Below are 17,596 nucleotides of genomic sequence, written 5' to 3'. Positions count from 1 at the left end.
TTGTAACTACAGGTACAGAAACAGTAACATAGGGTGGTGATTTTGTACCTAATTGAGACAGAGGATGTTCTGTACACAAATCAAGATAATGAGCAGCAACAGATCATGCATATGCCATAGTCATGTAGGACCCCTGACTAGCTGCACTGTTGAAACTGAGCTAAACCACTGCCTTTTATCTTGAACAGACCAGTAGCTCATATACACCCTGACAGAACTCTACCAGTAACCTGTCTTTGACAAAGCCAACTATTTCCAGCCTTAGTTTCCAATCTTTGAACAAATCATTCAGCTATGAGTGAGGACCTATCCATCAAGTGACATATGTAAAAGGTCTACATGGAATCTCAGTGACTGCCAACATGCCTTTCATTACATAAGAACCACCCTACGTGCACAGAATGGTGTCTCCTACTCATGATCTTTTCAACATGTTATCTGTAGACAGAGAACACAGCTCAGTTTAGCTGTTTAATCCATCATTACTAAGCAAAAGAAGATGAATTACAACTGAAAACTGAGAGCATATTTTATTTCCTTTTTGGGTGGAAAGTGAGAGAAGAAAAAGTAAAAGATGAGTTCTTATTTGTCACTCAAAACCAGTTTAATGGGATGAAAGTGAATTTTACAGATCAGTTTTTCCTTTTATGGTTTGGAAGCTCTAAAGGACTGCCTTTCTGAAAGCATTTTTTTGCAGATGGACAACTCTATATTTAACAGTAACATATCAGTTAGCTGGAAGCCAAACACTCCCAGCTTCAAGAGGATGAAGTGCACAGGAAGACAGAATGCCCTAGAAACAGACCAGACTCGTTCCTTACAAAGGCTGCTTAGAAAGGGTCTGAGAGCAGTACTGGTGAGGGCAGAGGCAGAGGTGGAAGGTGACCTGCAGAGAGTTGAAAGAGCTAGCTAATGGTCGTGGGACAGACTGCCCACCACTCAAACACTGCTGGAAAAGAGTGCATCATTCTTTGAATTACAAACTTCCTTAGAAGTGAGAGAGCATGGTAGATGATGAAGTGACTCATGACAGCATGATCCTGGAGCAGGAAACACAGAATGTGTAACGAAGTTAATCAGGAAAAGGACTGCAAAGTCCTACTTAACCTAAATAATCATAATATCTTGATTCATTACTCTGTCATGGGTTAATAGACATGGGGTAGATTTTAAACTGCAAGTCTTTTTATTAGCTCATCTAATTAAGCCCTATGATAATCCTAGAGAAATGTAAGCCTTTCAGTTACGGCGTTTCAGTCTCCCTAGAAATCTCACCTAAGTATGCATCACTGCTAAGATTACTGCAAACTGACCCTACAGGTCAGAGCTGACCTTACCCTGTGCTGGCTTGGCTTGACCTGCTAGCTTGCCTTCCACTGGTGTGCAGATCTTATCCTGCAAACAGCTCCCTACAATTGCTTCCAGTGCCAAATGCAATGGATGCACAAATATAGAATACAATTTATCTACCCGGGCTGCGTCAAGAGAAGTGTGACCAGCACAACAAGGGAGGTGTCTCTCCCTCTACTCAGCTCTGCTGAGACCCCACCTGGAGTACTGCGTCCAGTTCTGGAGCCCCTATTACAAGAGGGATATGGAGGTGCTGGAACGTGTCCAGAGAAGGGCCACAAGGATGATCAGAGGGCTGGAGCACCTCTCCTGTGAGGACAGACTGAAGGATTTGGGGCTGTTCAGTCTGGAGAAGGCTCTGAGGTGACCTAATTGTGGCCTTCCAGTATCTGAAGGGGGCCTACAGGAAGGCTGGGGAAGGACTTCTCAGGATCTCAGGTAGTGATAGGACTAGGGGGAATGGAATGAAGCTGGAGGTGGGGAGATTCAGGCTGGATGTGAGGAGGAAGTTCTTCACCATGAGAGTGGTGAAGCCCTGGAATGGGTTGTCCAGGGAGGTGGTTGGGACCCCATCCCTGGAGGTGTTTAAGAGCAGGCTGGATGAGGCTCTGGCCAGCCTGATCTAGTGTGGGGTGTCCCTGCCCATGGCAGGGGGGTTGGAACTAGGTGATCTTTGTGGTCCCTTCCAACCCTGACTGATTCTATGATTCTACTTACAAAGTCAAAACAGGTATGAGGCAAATCACTGCATACAAACAACTTCAGACCAGTAATTCAGAAAAAACATACCGATCCCATCACCTGCTTGCAGGCCAAGTACACCATCAGTAAGTGTGCAAATCCTGGTACTAACATGGTTTCTAACTTCTAATAGGATGCAAGTCCCAAATACCAAATGCTGTGGATACTACTATACCCACCAGGAAGGCCAAAGTATCTAAATCTGCTCAGCTGAGCTGTTAGGGGCTTATACTTTACTTACTGTTCAAGGAAACTCGCAGCCATGAGCAACGAGCAACAAATCAAATAGTGACTATCACAAAGACAAACACTAGACTTAGCTGCCATCTGCACAGAAATAAGGAAAGGTGATAGCTTTTGTTCTTACTGGCATTCTCTTTGCTCAACCACAGTCCACTTTCCAGTTCCATCAGATTTTTTAATAGCTTCAGTTTTCATGGAAATGGCTTGTTATTTTGACACAACTCCAACCTTCAGTGCAAGCCTGGAGCTGCCCTTTGATGTCTGTATTTTGCTGTGGTCAAGTCAGAAAGCACTACAATCATGATGATAAACACAGCTTTAAATGAGCTTCCACTTCAGATAAAAGCTTCACGTCACTCAGAGATGTTCTTGATTGCTGCAAGAGGCCCAAAGCATTTCCCATTCCATCTACCCTATGTTTCTTCATTACATATCTTGCCAATTCCTGATAAGCTGCACTGAAATCGCAGTACAGAGAGAGGATAGTCAACCCATAAATTGCAAGATGAAATAGAGGAGATGGGTAAGTAAATTGGATGTTTCCTCAATCTAATACCTTAAAAAATTCCTTGGTACTCATGGGAAATTTCTTGTTACTCCTAGGTATCAGCAGTTGTCCTCTGAAGAAAGCCTCAGCTGTGAAACACTGCTAGCTGCAAGGACTCACTGTAGGTGTGCATCACCCAGGCGCTGTTATGCACATCAAAAAAAGACATTCTGCCCAGCAAATCTGGCTCACTAGAAGAGTGCCATTCAAATGCAATACAGCAACACCCTTCAAACCACTCAGCATCTTCTTCAGCAGAGTAAAGCCTAAGTGAGGGTCTGATGATGCTTTGTACTATCTATACTACACTTTGTACCATCAAACCTACACACCACAAATGTTACTGTGCTCATTCACAGGAATCCTTGATGATAAGGCATATTATAAATCCTATCATGTGGCCTTCTTCTGGGTTTGCTTTACTTTCAAAGATATCACACCCTGAAGAAAGCACTCCAAATGGAGTTATTGATGACAACTAAGCAGCAGCAGCAATTATTTGCTACCCCTACATCAACTACTCTCCAACTATTTCCTGCCAGCTTTAAAATGTTATACATTTTTGCTCTACTCACACATCACTCTTTCACAGAGTTCTGCAATAAAAAAGTCTTTCTGAATGCAAATTTCACCTGTCTCTTTGGATAACACCCAGTAAGGACTATAACATTTCTAACTTAATTGAAAAGGGATTTTTACCCAGGCTTACTTTCCCCTGTTATGTCAGACTGCTGATGCCTTGTACCCCTGCTTTCCACCTAGCTAGGCTTTTTCTCTCTTGTTACAAATCTATCTGTAATTCACTGGTCTCAAATTCCTTTGCTAATATATATGAATGTATGAAATTTGCAAGAGGGTTGAACTTTCACCCAGAAGTATGTGGGGTTTACATCATACACCAGTATTTACTGCAAGCTGGGTAGAATGACATTAAGCATATTTTCCAGCCACAGGTCCTGGGTTCTTGACTCCAGGACAAATTTGGCTCTCCTTCTACCCAAGGTATCTAAGTTTCTCCTTGCAAATGGCAATGTGGTCTGAGGATCCAACAGCAAGCTAGATATGATTCACCAGTTTGCCTCATTTCACATTTCTCTGTTTTCCCACTGTACTCCACTCATTTATTTTTTATGAAAAAAAGAGGATAAACTCAGTTTTTCTTAATAGAGTCTAAATGTTTTCCAAAATAGTATGTGGCCAGAAAACACTTAGGGAATTGACCTTTACATGTTTCATTCAATATGGGTTTTCTTCCAAAAGCAGTCATCCTCTTTGTAGTTTTGCCACGAGGCCTCACTGTCTCTTTTACAATAGAGCAGGGCAAGAGGGTGTAATCTAAACCTTCTTTCATTACTTTTTTGCTGCCCTGTATACTTTATCCTTTGTAAACCTTAAAGGTGTACCATCTACCATCTCTCCTCCACAACTCTTTGGTTTGGTTGGGTTTTTAATCACCTCATTCCCAAGACAAGAAGATCAGAGACAACATCTCTTGCTTGCCTCAGACTCCAGCACGTCTACTCACTGAAATGTCTATCCCAGCAACACTCCCTAGCTTTTGGGAGGTGAATGGACACACTGGTCCAGCAAATGTATTTGTACTTCCTTGAGCTGCTTCTTTGATCTTGAGACAGATGGGAGTTTGGGTGCTCAATGGTCACAGCTTATCTCTCTGGTCTAGCAAAGTATTAACAAATCCACTGTGCTGTCAAGGCTGGGATTTACCAGAAAGTTTCTAGCAGAAAGTCCTCACAAGGCAGCCACCAACTGTCCCATAGCTCTCTGGAATTTGTGCTCACAGTGAAGAGCTTTTAGGAACCTCTGCTTACCTTTTCCCTCTCTGCTGATGGAGAGTTCACCAGTCATTTAAACAACACATTTGGGTGAAGAATGACCCCACTGCAATTAATCCTCTTTCGTATCTCTTACTCTATTTCTAGCGCTCTTATCCACAAATTTCAGGATACTTCTTTCAAACACCTGGTTTGCTGCTGCATTCTTCTCATGGTCCTTAGGAGGTTCCCCTACATCTAAGCATGATCAGTTCTACTTGATTTCACCCATTCCTCATTTGTTTTCCCTATTCTACCATATTAGCAGTGTTCTGGATTTTCTTTTGCAGTCTACAAACTCTCTCATACGTTTGGGTGAGCAAAAAATGTAAAACCCTACTTAGTTAGCCAATCCATCTCCACCACTTGATGAAGCAGGAAAATGTTATCTCCAGAAGGGTGTGATAATTCCTCACTGCTGGTTAAGAAATTATTATCTCTGTGTAGCTTCCAAGCAATTCTCCCAATTGCTGTTGTGTGTCTGCTCTCTTTCTGTTACGACCAGCCTGTACCATTTAGGCTGGCACGCAAGTACAGCAATCATAGAATCAGTAAGGTTGGAAAAGACCTCAACCTGTCACCCAACACCTTATGACTACTAGACCATGGCACCAAGTGCCACGTCCAATCTCCTCTTGAACACCTCCAGGGATGATGACTCCACCACCTCACCGGGCAGCCCATTCCAATGACTAACAACTCTCTCTGTGAAGAACTTTCTCCTCACCTCGAGCTTAAATTTCCCTTGGTGTAGCTTGAGACTGTGCCTTCTTGTTCTGGTGCTGCTTGCCTGGGAGAAGAGACCAACCCCCTCCTGGCTACAACCACCCTTCAGGTAGTTGTAGACAGCAATAAGGTCTCCCCTGAGCCTCCTCTTCTCCAGGCTAAACAATCCCAGCTCCCTCAGCCTCTCCTCACAGGGCTTGTGCTCGAGGCCTCTCCCCAGCCTCGTTGCCCTTCTCTGGACACGTTCAAGATCTCAATGTCCATACAGAACAAAGTTTTGTCAATGAAGAATGCTAAACACCCCCCCTCCCCCAATTTAAAGAACTCAGTTCACAGAAACACTAACACAGACAATGTTATACCAAGAGCAAAATCATTTTACCAGCACTGTTTCTCCACAGGGACTATCTGAAGCTTCAGAGAACTGCAGCCATTAAAATCCCACATCCTTTAGCTATATAGTCAGCCATTTCCATAAGCAGATGAATCTTAATCTCTGCCTTCCCTTTCTAAGCTCACACATGCACAATTCTGATTTTCTTTCTTTCAACCTTTCAAGGGTTGTTTCAGTCAGTCATCTTCTTACCAGTTGTGAAAAGGAAGCTTCCCTTTTCCACCAAACACATCTAACCTTTGAAATAAGGAGTTTGGACAAGTTTGGACAAGTTTAACTTTTGTTTATCAATAAGACAGATGGAACACCATGGAAAGTCTAAAAGTAAAAACAAAACAAGTATTAGCTAACACATTTTAGAAACACCCTTTATTCTAGACTTCAGAGAGCTTAGAAGGTGACAGCATGCTGGGCTTCTGAGAAGTCAATCCTCATTTCTATTCCCCACTGTCTGAATCTGCTAAGTATTATTTCAGTTCTATGATTTTGTATTTGATTTGTGTGTTCTAACAAAACCAGTACAGGACTTTGCATTAGAAAAACCCTGTAAATTTAAGTGACAGAGAGACGAGATAGTATCAGCAGCTCTGAGCACATTGTTCTCTGAAAAATGGTGATTGCTCATGCATGAACAGCCACAATTTCAGTTTGAGGAACACGGTGGTGGGTGTCATATTAAAGATTAGGATCTGACCTCATGTGACCTCTCCCACCATCAGTTATGTGCTAAGAATTTAATTAGTGTTTTGTTTTTAATGCAGGAGAACAACAATAATTTTCTGCCCTTTAAATCAGAAGCAGACCAGGGATAAAGAGAAATGCTTTTTCATTCTGCAGAGATTAGCAACATCTAAAATAAACTCCCCCTCTGAGGAGAATGATTCTCTCACAGACACAATGGCAGAGGAGAATATTAAAAGTTTTCCCTAGAGTCATACATATTTGTCAATCTTTATTTCTCTTCATATTTAACGTAATTGCCACAAAGAGCGTTTATAACCCCTCCTTTTGTTCCCAAGAACACAGTCCAAGGAGGAACAGATGGCAACACACCAGACTTTATTGTCTTTTTCAATTTTCAGAACGCTAACCTGCATGTTTGAGTTTTTAGATTGATAGTCCTGCAGGCTACAGACTCTTGGTTATTATAGATTTCAGATACTGTGAGCTCTGAGCCTTTCATCTTAGTTTGCTCAGCTGTTTCGCTTCAACTTTGACCTAAGCCATGCATCTACTCAACCCTTCCCACTGCTGATCCAGCTTCCCAGATAAAGCTACCACACGGATTATAAGGATTCCATTTCACAGGGATCTAGACTCAAGATCACTATGTTATTCCACAGAGGTTCAGCATGGGCCTTGCCCAAGGCTAGCAAAAACACTGCATTCAATTAGAAATCAACAGGCCAAAACAAAACGTTGCAGCTTTAAGAGTGTCACTGTTTCCTCCCAAATCCCAACTGGTATGTTAATAATATTAACAGTGCTAATCCCTCTTTCTTAGTTTTATTTTTCCTTTAAAAGAGTGGGAAGGAAAAAAGGTATTTCAGCATGTGCCTAGCAATCAGAACATTAGAAAGGTTAACGACATTAGAATCTATCCTAATTACTTTCTACCTTATGTTTAATTGATTCTACCATCTATTATTAGCCTTCATCACTTTTCTTTTTACAGTAACATCTAAGCAGCAGTCAAGAGTCAGGCTGCATCATTCCATATACTGTGCAAACACAATGTGGCAGACAACATCCTGCCCTACAGAGCCTGGCAAACAAACTCCAGGAAAATTCTAGTTAATCTTACTTTTATCAGTGCAATTTTATATGTGCAACTGCTTTTCTTTTATAGACTTGCATACTTGACTCCCACCACCTTGACAACTCCCATTTTCCTTTGGCAATAAAACACTATGGTAAATGCACCAAAAAATCCATTTCCTCTTGTGTGCAAAGTCTTCCACTTCCTGCTGAAAACAACCCAGGTACTGACAACACACAGGTTTTGTTTCAAACATCTGGATAGGACTCTCTGGCAGTTTCCAGGCTGAACTACCGAAGACTCAACTGACAGTTTCTGAAGATCTGCATCAGCTGCAAGGTCTCATGAGGCTTGACACTGACCTTCCTCTTCTTGGCATGCCAGACTCCAGATCAAGACGTCACTATTATTAATGTTTACAAAGATGTGAAAGGCAAGTGTTGGAACGATGGAGCCAGGCTCTTCTCAGCAATGTCCAGTGATAGGACATGGGGCAAGGGATTCAAGATGGAGCTTAGGAGGTTCCATGTGATCATGAGGAAAAATCTTAGCACTGTGAGAGTGACAGAACACTGGAACAGGCTGCCCAGAGAGGTTGTGGAGTCTCCTTCACTGGAGGCATTTGAAACCCACCTGGATGTGCTCCTGTGTGACCTGCTCTAGGTGATCCTACTCCAGCAGGGAGGAGGGACTAGATGATCTTTCAAGGTCCTTTCCAACCTCTAACATTCTGAGGTTACAAATATTCTTTTATTTCACTAAAATGACATTTAGATCTCCATTCCTTTTCAAACAGCAACAAAAAAGAAGCCCTCTCCATTCACTTTTCAAGGACTTTTTGTTGGAAGTGCAGTGCACCGAACTTACTGCATCACTTTGAGGCTGTGAGATGACAACAGGCTGCCCTGTATCAGATGTCTCCCGTATATTCACATGCAGTGGAACGTCACCTGCATCAAAAATACCAAGATACACAGAAGTGAAGACCTACTGTTTCTTAAATGTTTCATTACTGCTAGAGCCCTAAAGCAATGTGAAATCAAACTCTGGTATATCCTTTGAATTACTTAATCTCCACAAAAAATTAGCATTTAAAATGGAAATTGGCTGCAGCATGGCTTCTGTATATCCATAACAATTAATGCCAAACATAGGCTGGATTTTTCATTCACTGAAGAGCAAGGACTATGCTTTATAAGTCATTTAGTAGGGAAAAGGCAGTTTGCTTTTTTGCTTTGAATACACAGAAAAACACAGGCTGAGGTACAAATTGTATTGCATACATACATAAAAAATAATTTGATTGAGTGTCAGGCAAATGCTATCATGCAGTTAGTGTTCAGCCTATCTCCTCACTGTATATTCTTATCAGTGCTGTATCCAGATATTAATCATTGTTTATTTTTTCAACACTTAATCTCCAAATGATAGCATTTGTTATTGTCCTTATTAGGCCCTGTCTCCAATTAAAAGGTAGACAACTATTCAGATCATTCTTTTTTCCAACAGAAATGTTCTGCTTTCATATTGAGCAGGGCAACTGTCACAGAAAGACTGTGTCCAGTTCTGAGCCCCTCAGTTTAAGAAGGACATTGAGACACTTTAACGTGTCCAGAGAAGGGCAACAAGGCTGGGGAGAGGCCTTGAACACAAACCCTATGAGGAGAGGCTGAGGGAGCTGAGATTGTTTAGCCTGGAGAAGAGGCTCAGGGGTGACCTCATTGCCCTCTACAACTACCTGAAGGGTAGTTGTAGCCAGGGAGGGGCTGGTCCCGCCTCCCAGGCAACCAGTACCAGAACAAGGGGACACAGTCTCAAGCTGTGCCAGGGGAGGTTTAGAGTCATTCCTACATAGATCATTATGAAGGGAACTTTTTTAAGGAATGGAAGACATAGCCACATTTTGCACCATGGACTGATGCAGACACAATGGCCTACCTCAATTCAATCCTGACTGGTCTCAGAAACTGTATCAATTTAATTCATACACTTCAGCAACACTTATTTCACAGTATCATAGTATAACTAAGGTTGGAAATGACCTTGAGGATCATCGAGTCTAACCTATCAACACAGACCCCATGACTAGATCATGGCACCAAGTGCCACATCCAATCTCCTCTTGAACACCTCCAGGGATGGTGACTCCACCACCTCCCTGGGCAGCACATTCCAATGACGAATGACTCGCTCGGTGAAGAACTTTCTCCTCACCTCAAGTCTAAACTTCCCCTGGCACAGCTTGAGACTGTGTCCTCTTGTTCTGGTGCTGGTTGCCTGGGAGAAGAGGCCAACCCCTTCCTGGCTACAACCACCCTTCAGGTAGTTGTAGAGGGCAATGAGGTCACCCCTGAGCCTCCTCTTCTCCAGGCTTAACAATCCCAGCTCCCTATCCCAAACCAAAGCCACTGTAAATCACTGAAGTTCAGTGAAGTAAAAAACCCCAAAACATTGAAAAAAATTATTGAAACTGATACCTTTTAAAAGATTAAAAAAAAACCCAACAACACAAACTTCCAAATAAATAACATACTTAAAAGTGGTGACTCCGTGATGAGCTGAATCTTTGTAGAGCTTAAATGTGTTATTTATGAAGAGTTGCCCATTTCATTCAAATATAATTGGGTTTTTTTGTTCCAGTCAAGGATAAGTTTGTTCAGGCATGAAAGTCTGTTAGTTTATTCATGAAAGAATTTTGGGGGTCCTTCAAAAGCTTTTTAACCTTAAACATACTTAATAGACTAACAGCAACTTCGTAATCTCTCAGCAGTTCCTACTAGTGTCTTATGCAGAGACAAATCTTCACTGTTTTGACCAGGGATGTTTTGTTAATAACAATCTCAGAGCTACAAAAAGAACTGTCCTGCTACAAAATGGCAGCCTCCCTCTGTTGGGTTGGGTTGCTGTCTTTTGGCTCAGCAGGACTGGGTCCTATCTTGCTTTGAATAAACCAAACCAAACCAAACCAAACCAGGTTGGAAGAGACCTTCAAGATCATCGTGTCCAACCCATCAACCAATCCAACCCACCCAAACAGCTAACCCATGGCACCAAGCACCCCATCAAGCCTCCTTCTGAACACCTTCAATGACGGCGACTCCACCACCTCCCCGGGCAACCCGTTCCATAGCGCAATCACTCTTTCTGTATAGAACTTCTTCCTAACATCCAACCTGAACCTCCCCTGGCGCAGCATGAGACTGTGTCCTCTTGTTCTGGTACTGGCTGCCTGGGAGAAGAGACCATCATCAGCCTGTCTACAACCTCCCTTCAGGTAGTTGTAGACAGCAATAAGGTCCCCCCTGAGTCTCCTCTTCTCCAGGCTAAGCAGCCCCAGCTCCCTCAGCCTCTCCTCATAGGGCTTGTGTTCCAAGCCCCTCACCAACTTTGTTGCTCTTCTCTGGACTCGTTCCAGCAAGTCAACCTCCTTCCTAAACTGAGGGGCCCAGAACTGGACACAGTACTCGAGGTGTGGCCTAACCAGTGCAGTGTACAGGGGCAGAATGACCTCCCTGCTCCTGCTTTTTTCCTGTTTTTTTCTGCTCCTGTTTTTTCCTCATGCTTACAAAGATGTGCTAGTACTGCAGGGGCATAACAAGACTTGCAGGAGCAGAAGTGCAAGTTAAAAGATAATGCAAAATGCAATTTTAATTTAAAAAAAAAATAGATAATCAAATTCTTATCAGTTAAGCATGAAGCCATCAAAAACATCTGCCCAGCTGTTTGGGTTTGAAGAAGAAGTTTCTGTGCTACTCTTCACTACAGAATGTGATGGGAACTCCTTACTGTGTGTTTTTCTCATCCTAACAATCATTGCTGACTGCAAAGGAAATGTAGTGCCAAGAATAATTTGAATTTACTGTGGGAATTTAAAAAAAACAACAAAAACCAAACCATTTTGAGATAAAACTTCCATTTGGGATAGATTAATGTATGATCTGTAAGTAGTAATTCTTACAATAACATATGGCATTATTATATAATGGTCATCCCTGAAAGGAGGAACATACTAATCAGATCAAGCACTGTAATTCTGACTTTAACCCTTGGGGCACTATTCTTAACCTTAATCAAGGCTTAAGATGACAGTTTGAAGGTAAACTGCACTGTTTTTCTTCATACATCTCATCCATCCCCTGCTAAGCCTGCAAATCTCTCACATCACTCCTAATTAAATGCAATCACAATGAGTTCTGCCTCTTAGGGAAGAACAAAAACCATTCATGGGACCAATAGCATGGCACATAATTTGTGCCCATGTATCTAACTGCATGTTTGATTCAACTGCTTGTGGAAGGATTTGCATCCATCCACATAACCCAGGGCTGCAGAATTCCCCTTGGGCTCTGATCACAACTCATTATATACTCAAGAACCTAACAGCTAGCCCAAAAGCATGTCTTTAATGATGCGTTGCCTTGCTATCTTAAGTTTATGTCAGGCCTTGATGTTTCAATGTTGATCTTCCTAAGTGAGCTTCCTGGTTCTTTTTAATGAATTAGCTATGGAAAATCATTGAGATAATTATAGTAATACGTGGAAACACATCATTAGCACATGCAATTATCCCATTTACCAACTTAATTATGCTGGTTTGGTTGGGTTTTTTTTTCCTTTACTTGCAGCACAGGTTGAAACAGATGCTTTATAAAAATAGCAATGTATATTCCAAAGATCAATGTATATTTTAGCTTATAGCCAAGTTTAGTTTATAGACAGAGCTTAGAAACAACACTTCAACGCAATCATTACAGTCTGCTTGCTTTCATAATACAGGACTCATGATATCTTCATATGGGGATAAAAACAACTGCTTTAAGGAACTGCATTTCAAATCACCATATTTCTTTCAATCTGTAACAACTCATTTCATTTAAATGGGAAAAAAAAGAGAGAAAACTTCTACTGACATGAATAGATGGAGTTGAGGCTTGTTAGACAAGACCACACAGAATTCTTTGTTAATTTTAAGAACTGTACGATCAATAACAAACTTCAGCACATGGATATCAAAACAATTAATGTTCTGGATTGTTTATAAATCAAAAAGACATTTAAGATGCAATTCAAGAGCTTTCATATCTAGTCCACACCTCATTTACAAGGATGATCCTGGATAAGGAACAGAGCATACAAAAACTGTAACATTCAACTACTTAAATGATTAGTTCTGTTATGTCTGAATATAGAGTGATCTAGGATTATGCAGTTCCATACTTCAGTTAATGCTTCCCTCATTTTTCTTTCAAACAAAAACCCTTCCCAATTTCTATATTCTTACCTAAAACATCCAATCCAAGGGTTTTTGCTAGATCTCTTACACCATCAGCTCCAAATATGTGTGTCTCATGCTTACATTTTGGACACTGGAAAACACTCATATTTTGAACCAGCCCTAAAACCTGTTGAAGTAAACAAAAGGAATGTGAACATGTGGGGTTGAGGCATGGGTATTCATCTCTGACAATAAAAAAGAGATTAGCTGCAAAGAATTGACAAACAGTGCTCATTTACAATGGGAAGTAGCAGTAAAATCATACTCATTAACTCCATTACAACTCGTACTAGTCGCCTCACTTGTGCATTATTTCAACTTCTTCATAGTTACACCTCTCAAAGATTAACAAACTGATGTGTAACAAAAAGCACCTCTTGTACAGGCCTATATTTCCAAGAATTCTGCCCACCAGTATCTCATTTGTGAACTCTGAATACTGGAAGAATTTTCACATTGCGTTTTATAGCTTTGTAATTTGCAGTTTCAGGAAACGCGAAATAAAAACATACCATTACAAGAAATGACACAATCAGACAAGCTTTTAAGATAATTTTGTGAGTTATCCTGTAGGGAAATGTTTTCAAAAAGAAACAGATTTGCTTCTGAGGAGCAGAAACACATTTTCAAGAACAAACAAAAGAAATACTAATGTGAAACTAAGTGGCAAAAAAAACCCAACCCCATGGTAAAAGCCCCAGAAACACACATATTTCTGTTGATGTCAGGTGTTCACCAGCATCCCTGCAAAATATGACAAATGAAAATCTGCCAAATCATGCACACAGACATCTTCTTTCACAAAGCAGAATAATGCTAATGATACACTGATCACATTTTTATTCACCTAGTAAACAAAACTGCTCATTGAGGCAGAGCAGAATTCCTCAAAAGTGATGAAAACAGCATTCAGACACCAGGGTGAAAGCTTCTACCCATCTGCTCCTGAACAGAAGACCTGCTTTAAGAGGTTCCATGGTATAATATTTCACTTTCAGATCTGTCTGAATGTGTCATGCACACTATAGCCAAGCTTTGAAAGATGAATACATATTTTCAAGTACAAGAAGCTGGTATTTATTTTGTAGCATTTCGTACTTTCAGACTTTCCTGAGCATTCTAGTTTTGATCTTGAACAAGTTGCCCTACTTGTTACAGGAGCAACACCTACACAAAAGCTCTGTAAGTCCCCTTTGTTTGGACTTGATGATCTCAAAGGTCTTTTCCAACCTGGTTAAATCTGTTCTATTCTATTCTGGATCACAGTATCACTGTAATATAGAGTAGATACATGCTAACATAAGCCTGTCTAAAAGGATATACCAGTGTTCAAATCAATTACCAAATACTGTGATTTAATTAAGAGTGAATGTACAACTTTTCACATCAAAATTGAAAATTAAATAAAGCATGTTATTCATGATACCTTAACACAAATTTCCTTAGGTATAAGCTAAAAATGGTCAAAAGGCGGCCACTGGTTTTTTTCTATACCACAAGAATGTGTTTCACACTATTTCCTAAGCAGTCTTCCTTTACTTATGTAAAACTCTCAGAGGGTTTAAAGCAAGGAGTATTTGAAGAAACAGTGACAACAAAATTGAAGGAAGGAAAAAGGGAAAGGGAAAAGGGAAAAGGGAAAGGGGAAGGGGAAGGGGAAGGGGAAGGGGAAGGGGAAGGGAAAGGGGAAGGGGAAGGGGAAGGGGAAGGGGAAGGGGAAGGGGAAGGAAAAGGAAAAGGAAAAGGAAAAAAAGGAAAAGGAAAAGGAAAAGGAAAAGGAAAAGGAAAAGGAAAAGGAAAAGGAAAAGGAAAAGGAAAAGGAAAAGGAAAAGGAAAAGGAAAAGGAAAAGGAAAAGGAAAAGGAAAAGGAAAAGGAAAAGGAAAAGGAAAAGGAAAAGGAAAAGGAAAAGGATTGCTTACCTTCAATACAGCACCACAATTTTTTTTCCATTTTCTACTCACAAGAGCAGAAAGAGCAACAAGTTTCTATTCAGTGGCACATTATTATATGTAATTCTCTCATCCAGTTCTTAAACTAAGACATTTCTATGTGGCCAAGATACAAGGTGCAGGGATGGTAAGACAGGCTCTCTACAGATGCAGCCTTCTAATGATGACCTCTGAGTGGGCATCCACCTTGCTCTCCTTGTATTAATGTTCCCAGAGCTCTATACAGAACTCTAGATGGGGTCTCATGAAAACAGAGTAGAAGGGGAGAAATCTCCCTTGACTTATCTTTTGATGCAGCCCAGGATATGGTTCACTTTTTGGACCCTGAGTGCACATTACTGAGCCAAAGACCTTTTCATTAACCAATGCCCCCAAGCCCTTCTCCTCAGGCTTGCTCTCAATCCACTCTCCACCCAGCCTGTATTTTGTGCTTGGGGGTAGAATCTTGAAACTTGTTGTGACAGGAGTTAGCATCACTGTGCAAACTCCATCCTTACCAGGTGTGCACGACTGGACAAGAGATAGCACTCCTCTTCTAATGAGTGTGTCCTAAGATTGCAAATAAGACTTCAGCATTATTATCCTGGCTCTAACACTGACTTTCATTGCTATTTCCATCAGTGCCTTCAGTCATTCTATTCCAATTTCAATGCAGTGAAGGACAAAGAATGTTAACATTCAAATATTTCACTGTGGTAATAACTACATGTCATTTGAGTATTTGGTAACTAATGACTGTGGGAGTGAGGGTAGGGTGGTGTATGTATGCCTACATGTACTTGGGAGAGAATCCAGTTCATTAAATAGAAGCAAGCATACTCAGACTCAGAGCTCAGCAACCCATAGACTCTGTTTCTTTGAACAGCAGACTCTTGGCAAGCACTTTTTAAAACAATCACATTTTAAAGAGTAAATTTTTTAAGATCCATCAATTATATAATCAGAATCCACCATTTTAGCACAGTCCCACAGATTCCACCTCTTGGATGTAAATCTCAGGTTTGAAGTTGTCCATCAAGAATCACATAATTAAACTTTCTTTAGACACTTAAGACACTCAGGAATGCAATACATAGGCAGGAGCTCCTCCAGCACTGAAGGAAATGACACATCTGTACTGATGTACACACAAAATTAGAACGAAATGAAGGAGCACCTTGAGACCTTGATGACTGCTCCAAGGATATTTAAACTCAGCATCTGGCACACTGTGAATTTTCATTTTATTTAGGAAGACCTTAAAATTCCTCAAAATAGATCATATTTAATATCCTACCTATCACTAGTCACATTAACAGCAGTCAGGCCTACCATAGAATGACTTGTTTTCTTAGAGGCCATTCTCTTCAAAGCACATTGCACAAAACAGACTTCGAAAGAAATCTTGGTAGTTTCTCATTAAATCAAAAGGAAAACTCAACAGTAATAAGTTGAGCACAATTCTCTTTGAAGAAGGTAATTTTGCATCATTTTAGCAAACAAACCAAATCAACCCAAAACTTTCCATGTTATTCTTCTGTTACATAGAGATTTTAGCAAACAAACCAAGTCAACCCAAAACATTCCATGCTATTCTTCTGTTATATAGATTTGTTTTTCTTTCAGTGGCAAATTATAAACACTACTGTACTTTCATTTTGGAATGGGAAATAAGGAAGTTTTATCTGTGTATTTCCTTTGTAGAAGGAAAGGAGTAGGGAATAGAAGGAATCTTCACACTGGTAAGCAAGAAAACCTCTTTTTTAAAGTACAGTAAATAGCTTCTTTACTATGTAAGCTAGGGAAGCATTTCACTTTATATTTTCTCACAGACTGCAGATTTCAAATGAAAAACTTAATCTCTTCATGAACATAGTCTAGAGTACAACATTTAGTTACTTAGCTGCTTGTGGGACACAGAAAACATTGAATCCAAGATGTCACTCTGTTTATTATTTGCTTTCAATCCAGATGAACGTTGTGAATATTTTTAAGTGTTGTACTTCCCACAAAAAGCTAGCTACCATATGAGCCATAAAGCTCATGAAAAACTAAGTGCCTGCTACTTGTCATGACAGTTATGGACCAAATGGCAAACTGACAATTAGTTATGTGCATATCTCCCCTAAAAAACTTCAATTTCCTTCTTAAAATGTACCAATTACATGATTTTTCCACATTTCAAGGCATTTGAGATTGTCATCTCCAACACAGAGCTGAAGAGGACACATAATAAATATATTAGGATCATAGAATTGTTAGGATTGGAAGAGACCTCACCAATCACCTAGTTCCAAACCCCCTGCCATGGGCAGGGACACCTCACAATAGATCAGGTTGCCCAGAGCCACATCCAGCCTAGCCTTAAAAACCTCCAGACATGGGGCTTCTACCACCTCCCTGAGCGAACTGTTCCAGTGTCTAACCACCATCATGATGAAAAATTTCTTCCTCACATCCAATTTGAATCTACCCATTTCTAGTTTTTTTCCATTCCCCCTACTCCTATCATTACCTGACACCCTAAAGAGTCTCTCCCCAGCTTTCTTGTAGGCCCCCTTCAGATACTGGAAGGCCACAATGAGGTCGCCTCAGAGCCTTCTCTTCTCCAGACTAAACAGCCCCTCAGTCTGTCCTCATAGCAGAGGAGCTCCAGCCCTCTGATCATCCTCATGGCCCTTCTCTGGACACATCCCAGCACATCCAGATCCTTGTAAGACAGTACCATTTGAAATCACACATTATTTCTTCAGATACTCTGTTCAGCAGTCTGACCCATTCCAGGTGATTAACCAACCTG

General features: G+C 40.8%; 1 protein-coding gene across 10 annotated transcripts in view; it reads right to left on the bottom strand.

Annotated features, from left to right (window-relative positions):
* NUBPL (NUBP iron-sulfur cluster assembly factor, mitochondrial) overlaps nucleotides 1-17,596 on the bottom strand; it is a 133,591-nt gene that overhangs the window by 35,906 nt on the left and 80,089 nt on the right. For 9 of the 10 annotated variants that reach the window (XR_010989976.1, XM_068160339.1, XM_068160337.1 and 6 more), the window contains 2 exons: nucleotides 12,874-12,994; nucleotides 8,460-8,542 (listed from right to left, as the gene is read on the bottom strand). Coding sequence is in view for 9 of the 10 variants with exons in the window: in XM_068160339.1 (XP_068016440.1) it covers nucleotides 8,460-8,542; nucleotides 12,874-12,994 (204 nt within the window). In the remaining variant the exon portion in view is untranslated. Of the gene's footprint in view, nucleotides 1-2,329; nucleotides 2,788-8,459; nucleotides 8,543-12,873; nucleotides 12,995-17,596 lie in introns of those variants that run through there. The other variant, XM_068160338.1, reaches the window with a different exon arrangement.

The sequence above is a fragment of the Melanerpes formicivorus genome, unplaced genomic scaffold (assembly GCF_026170545.1).
Source record: "Melanerpes formicivorus ecotype bairdi unplaced genomic scaffold, bMelFor1.0.p_v2 SCAF_49, whole genome shotgun sequence".
NCBI classification, from domain to species: domain Eukaryota; kingdom Metazoa; phylum Chordata; class Aves; order Piciformes; family Picidae; genus Melanerpes; species Melanerpes formicivorus.
The sequence above is the reverse complement of the archived record's forward strand: the minus strand, read 5'-3'. Positions and strand labels throughout refer to the sequence as shown.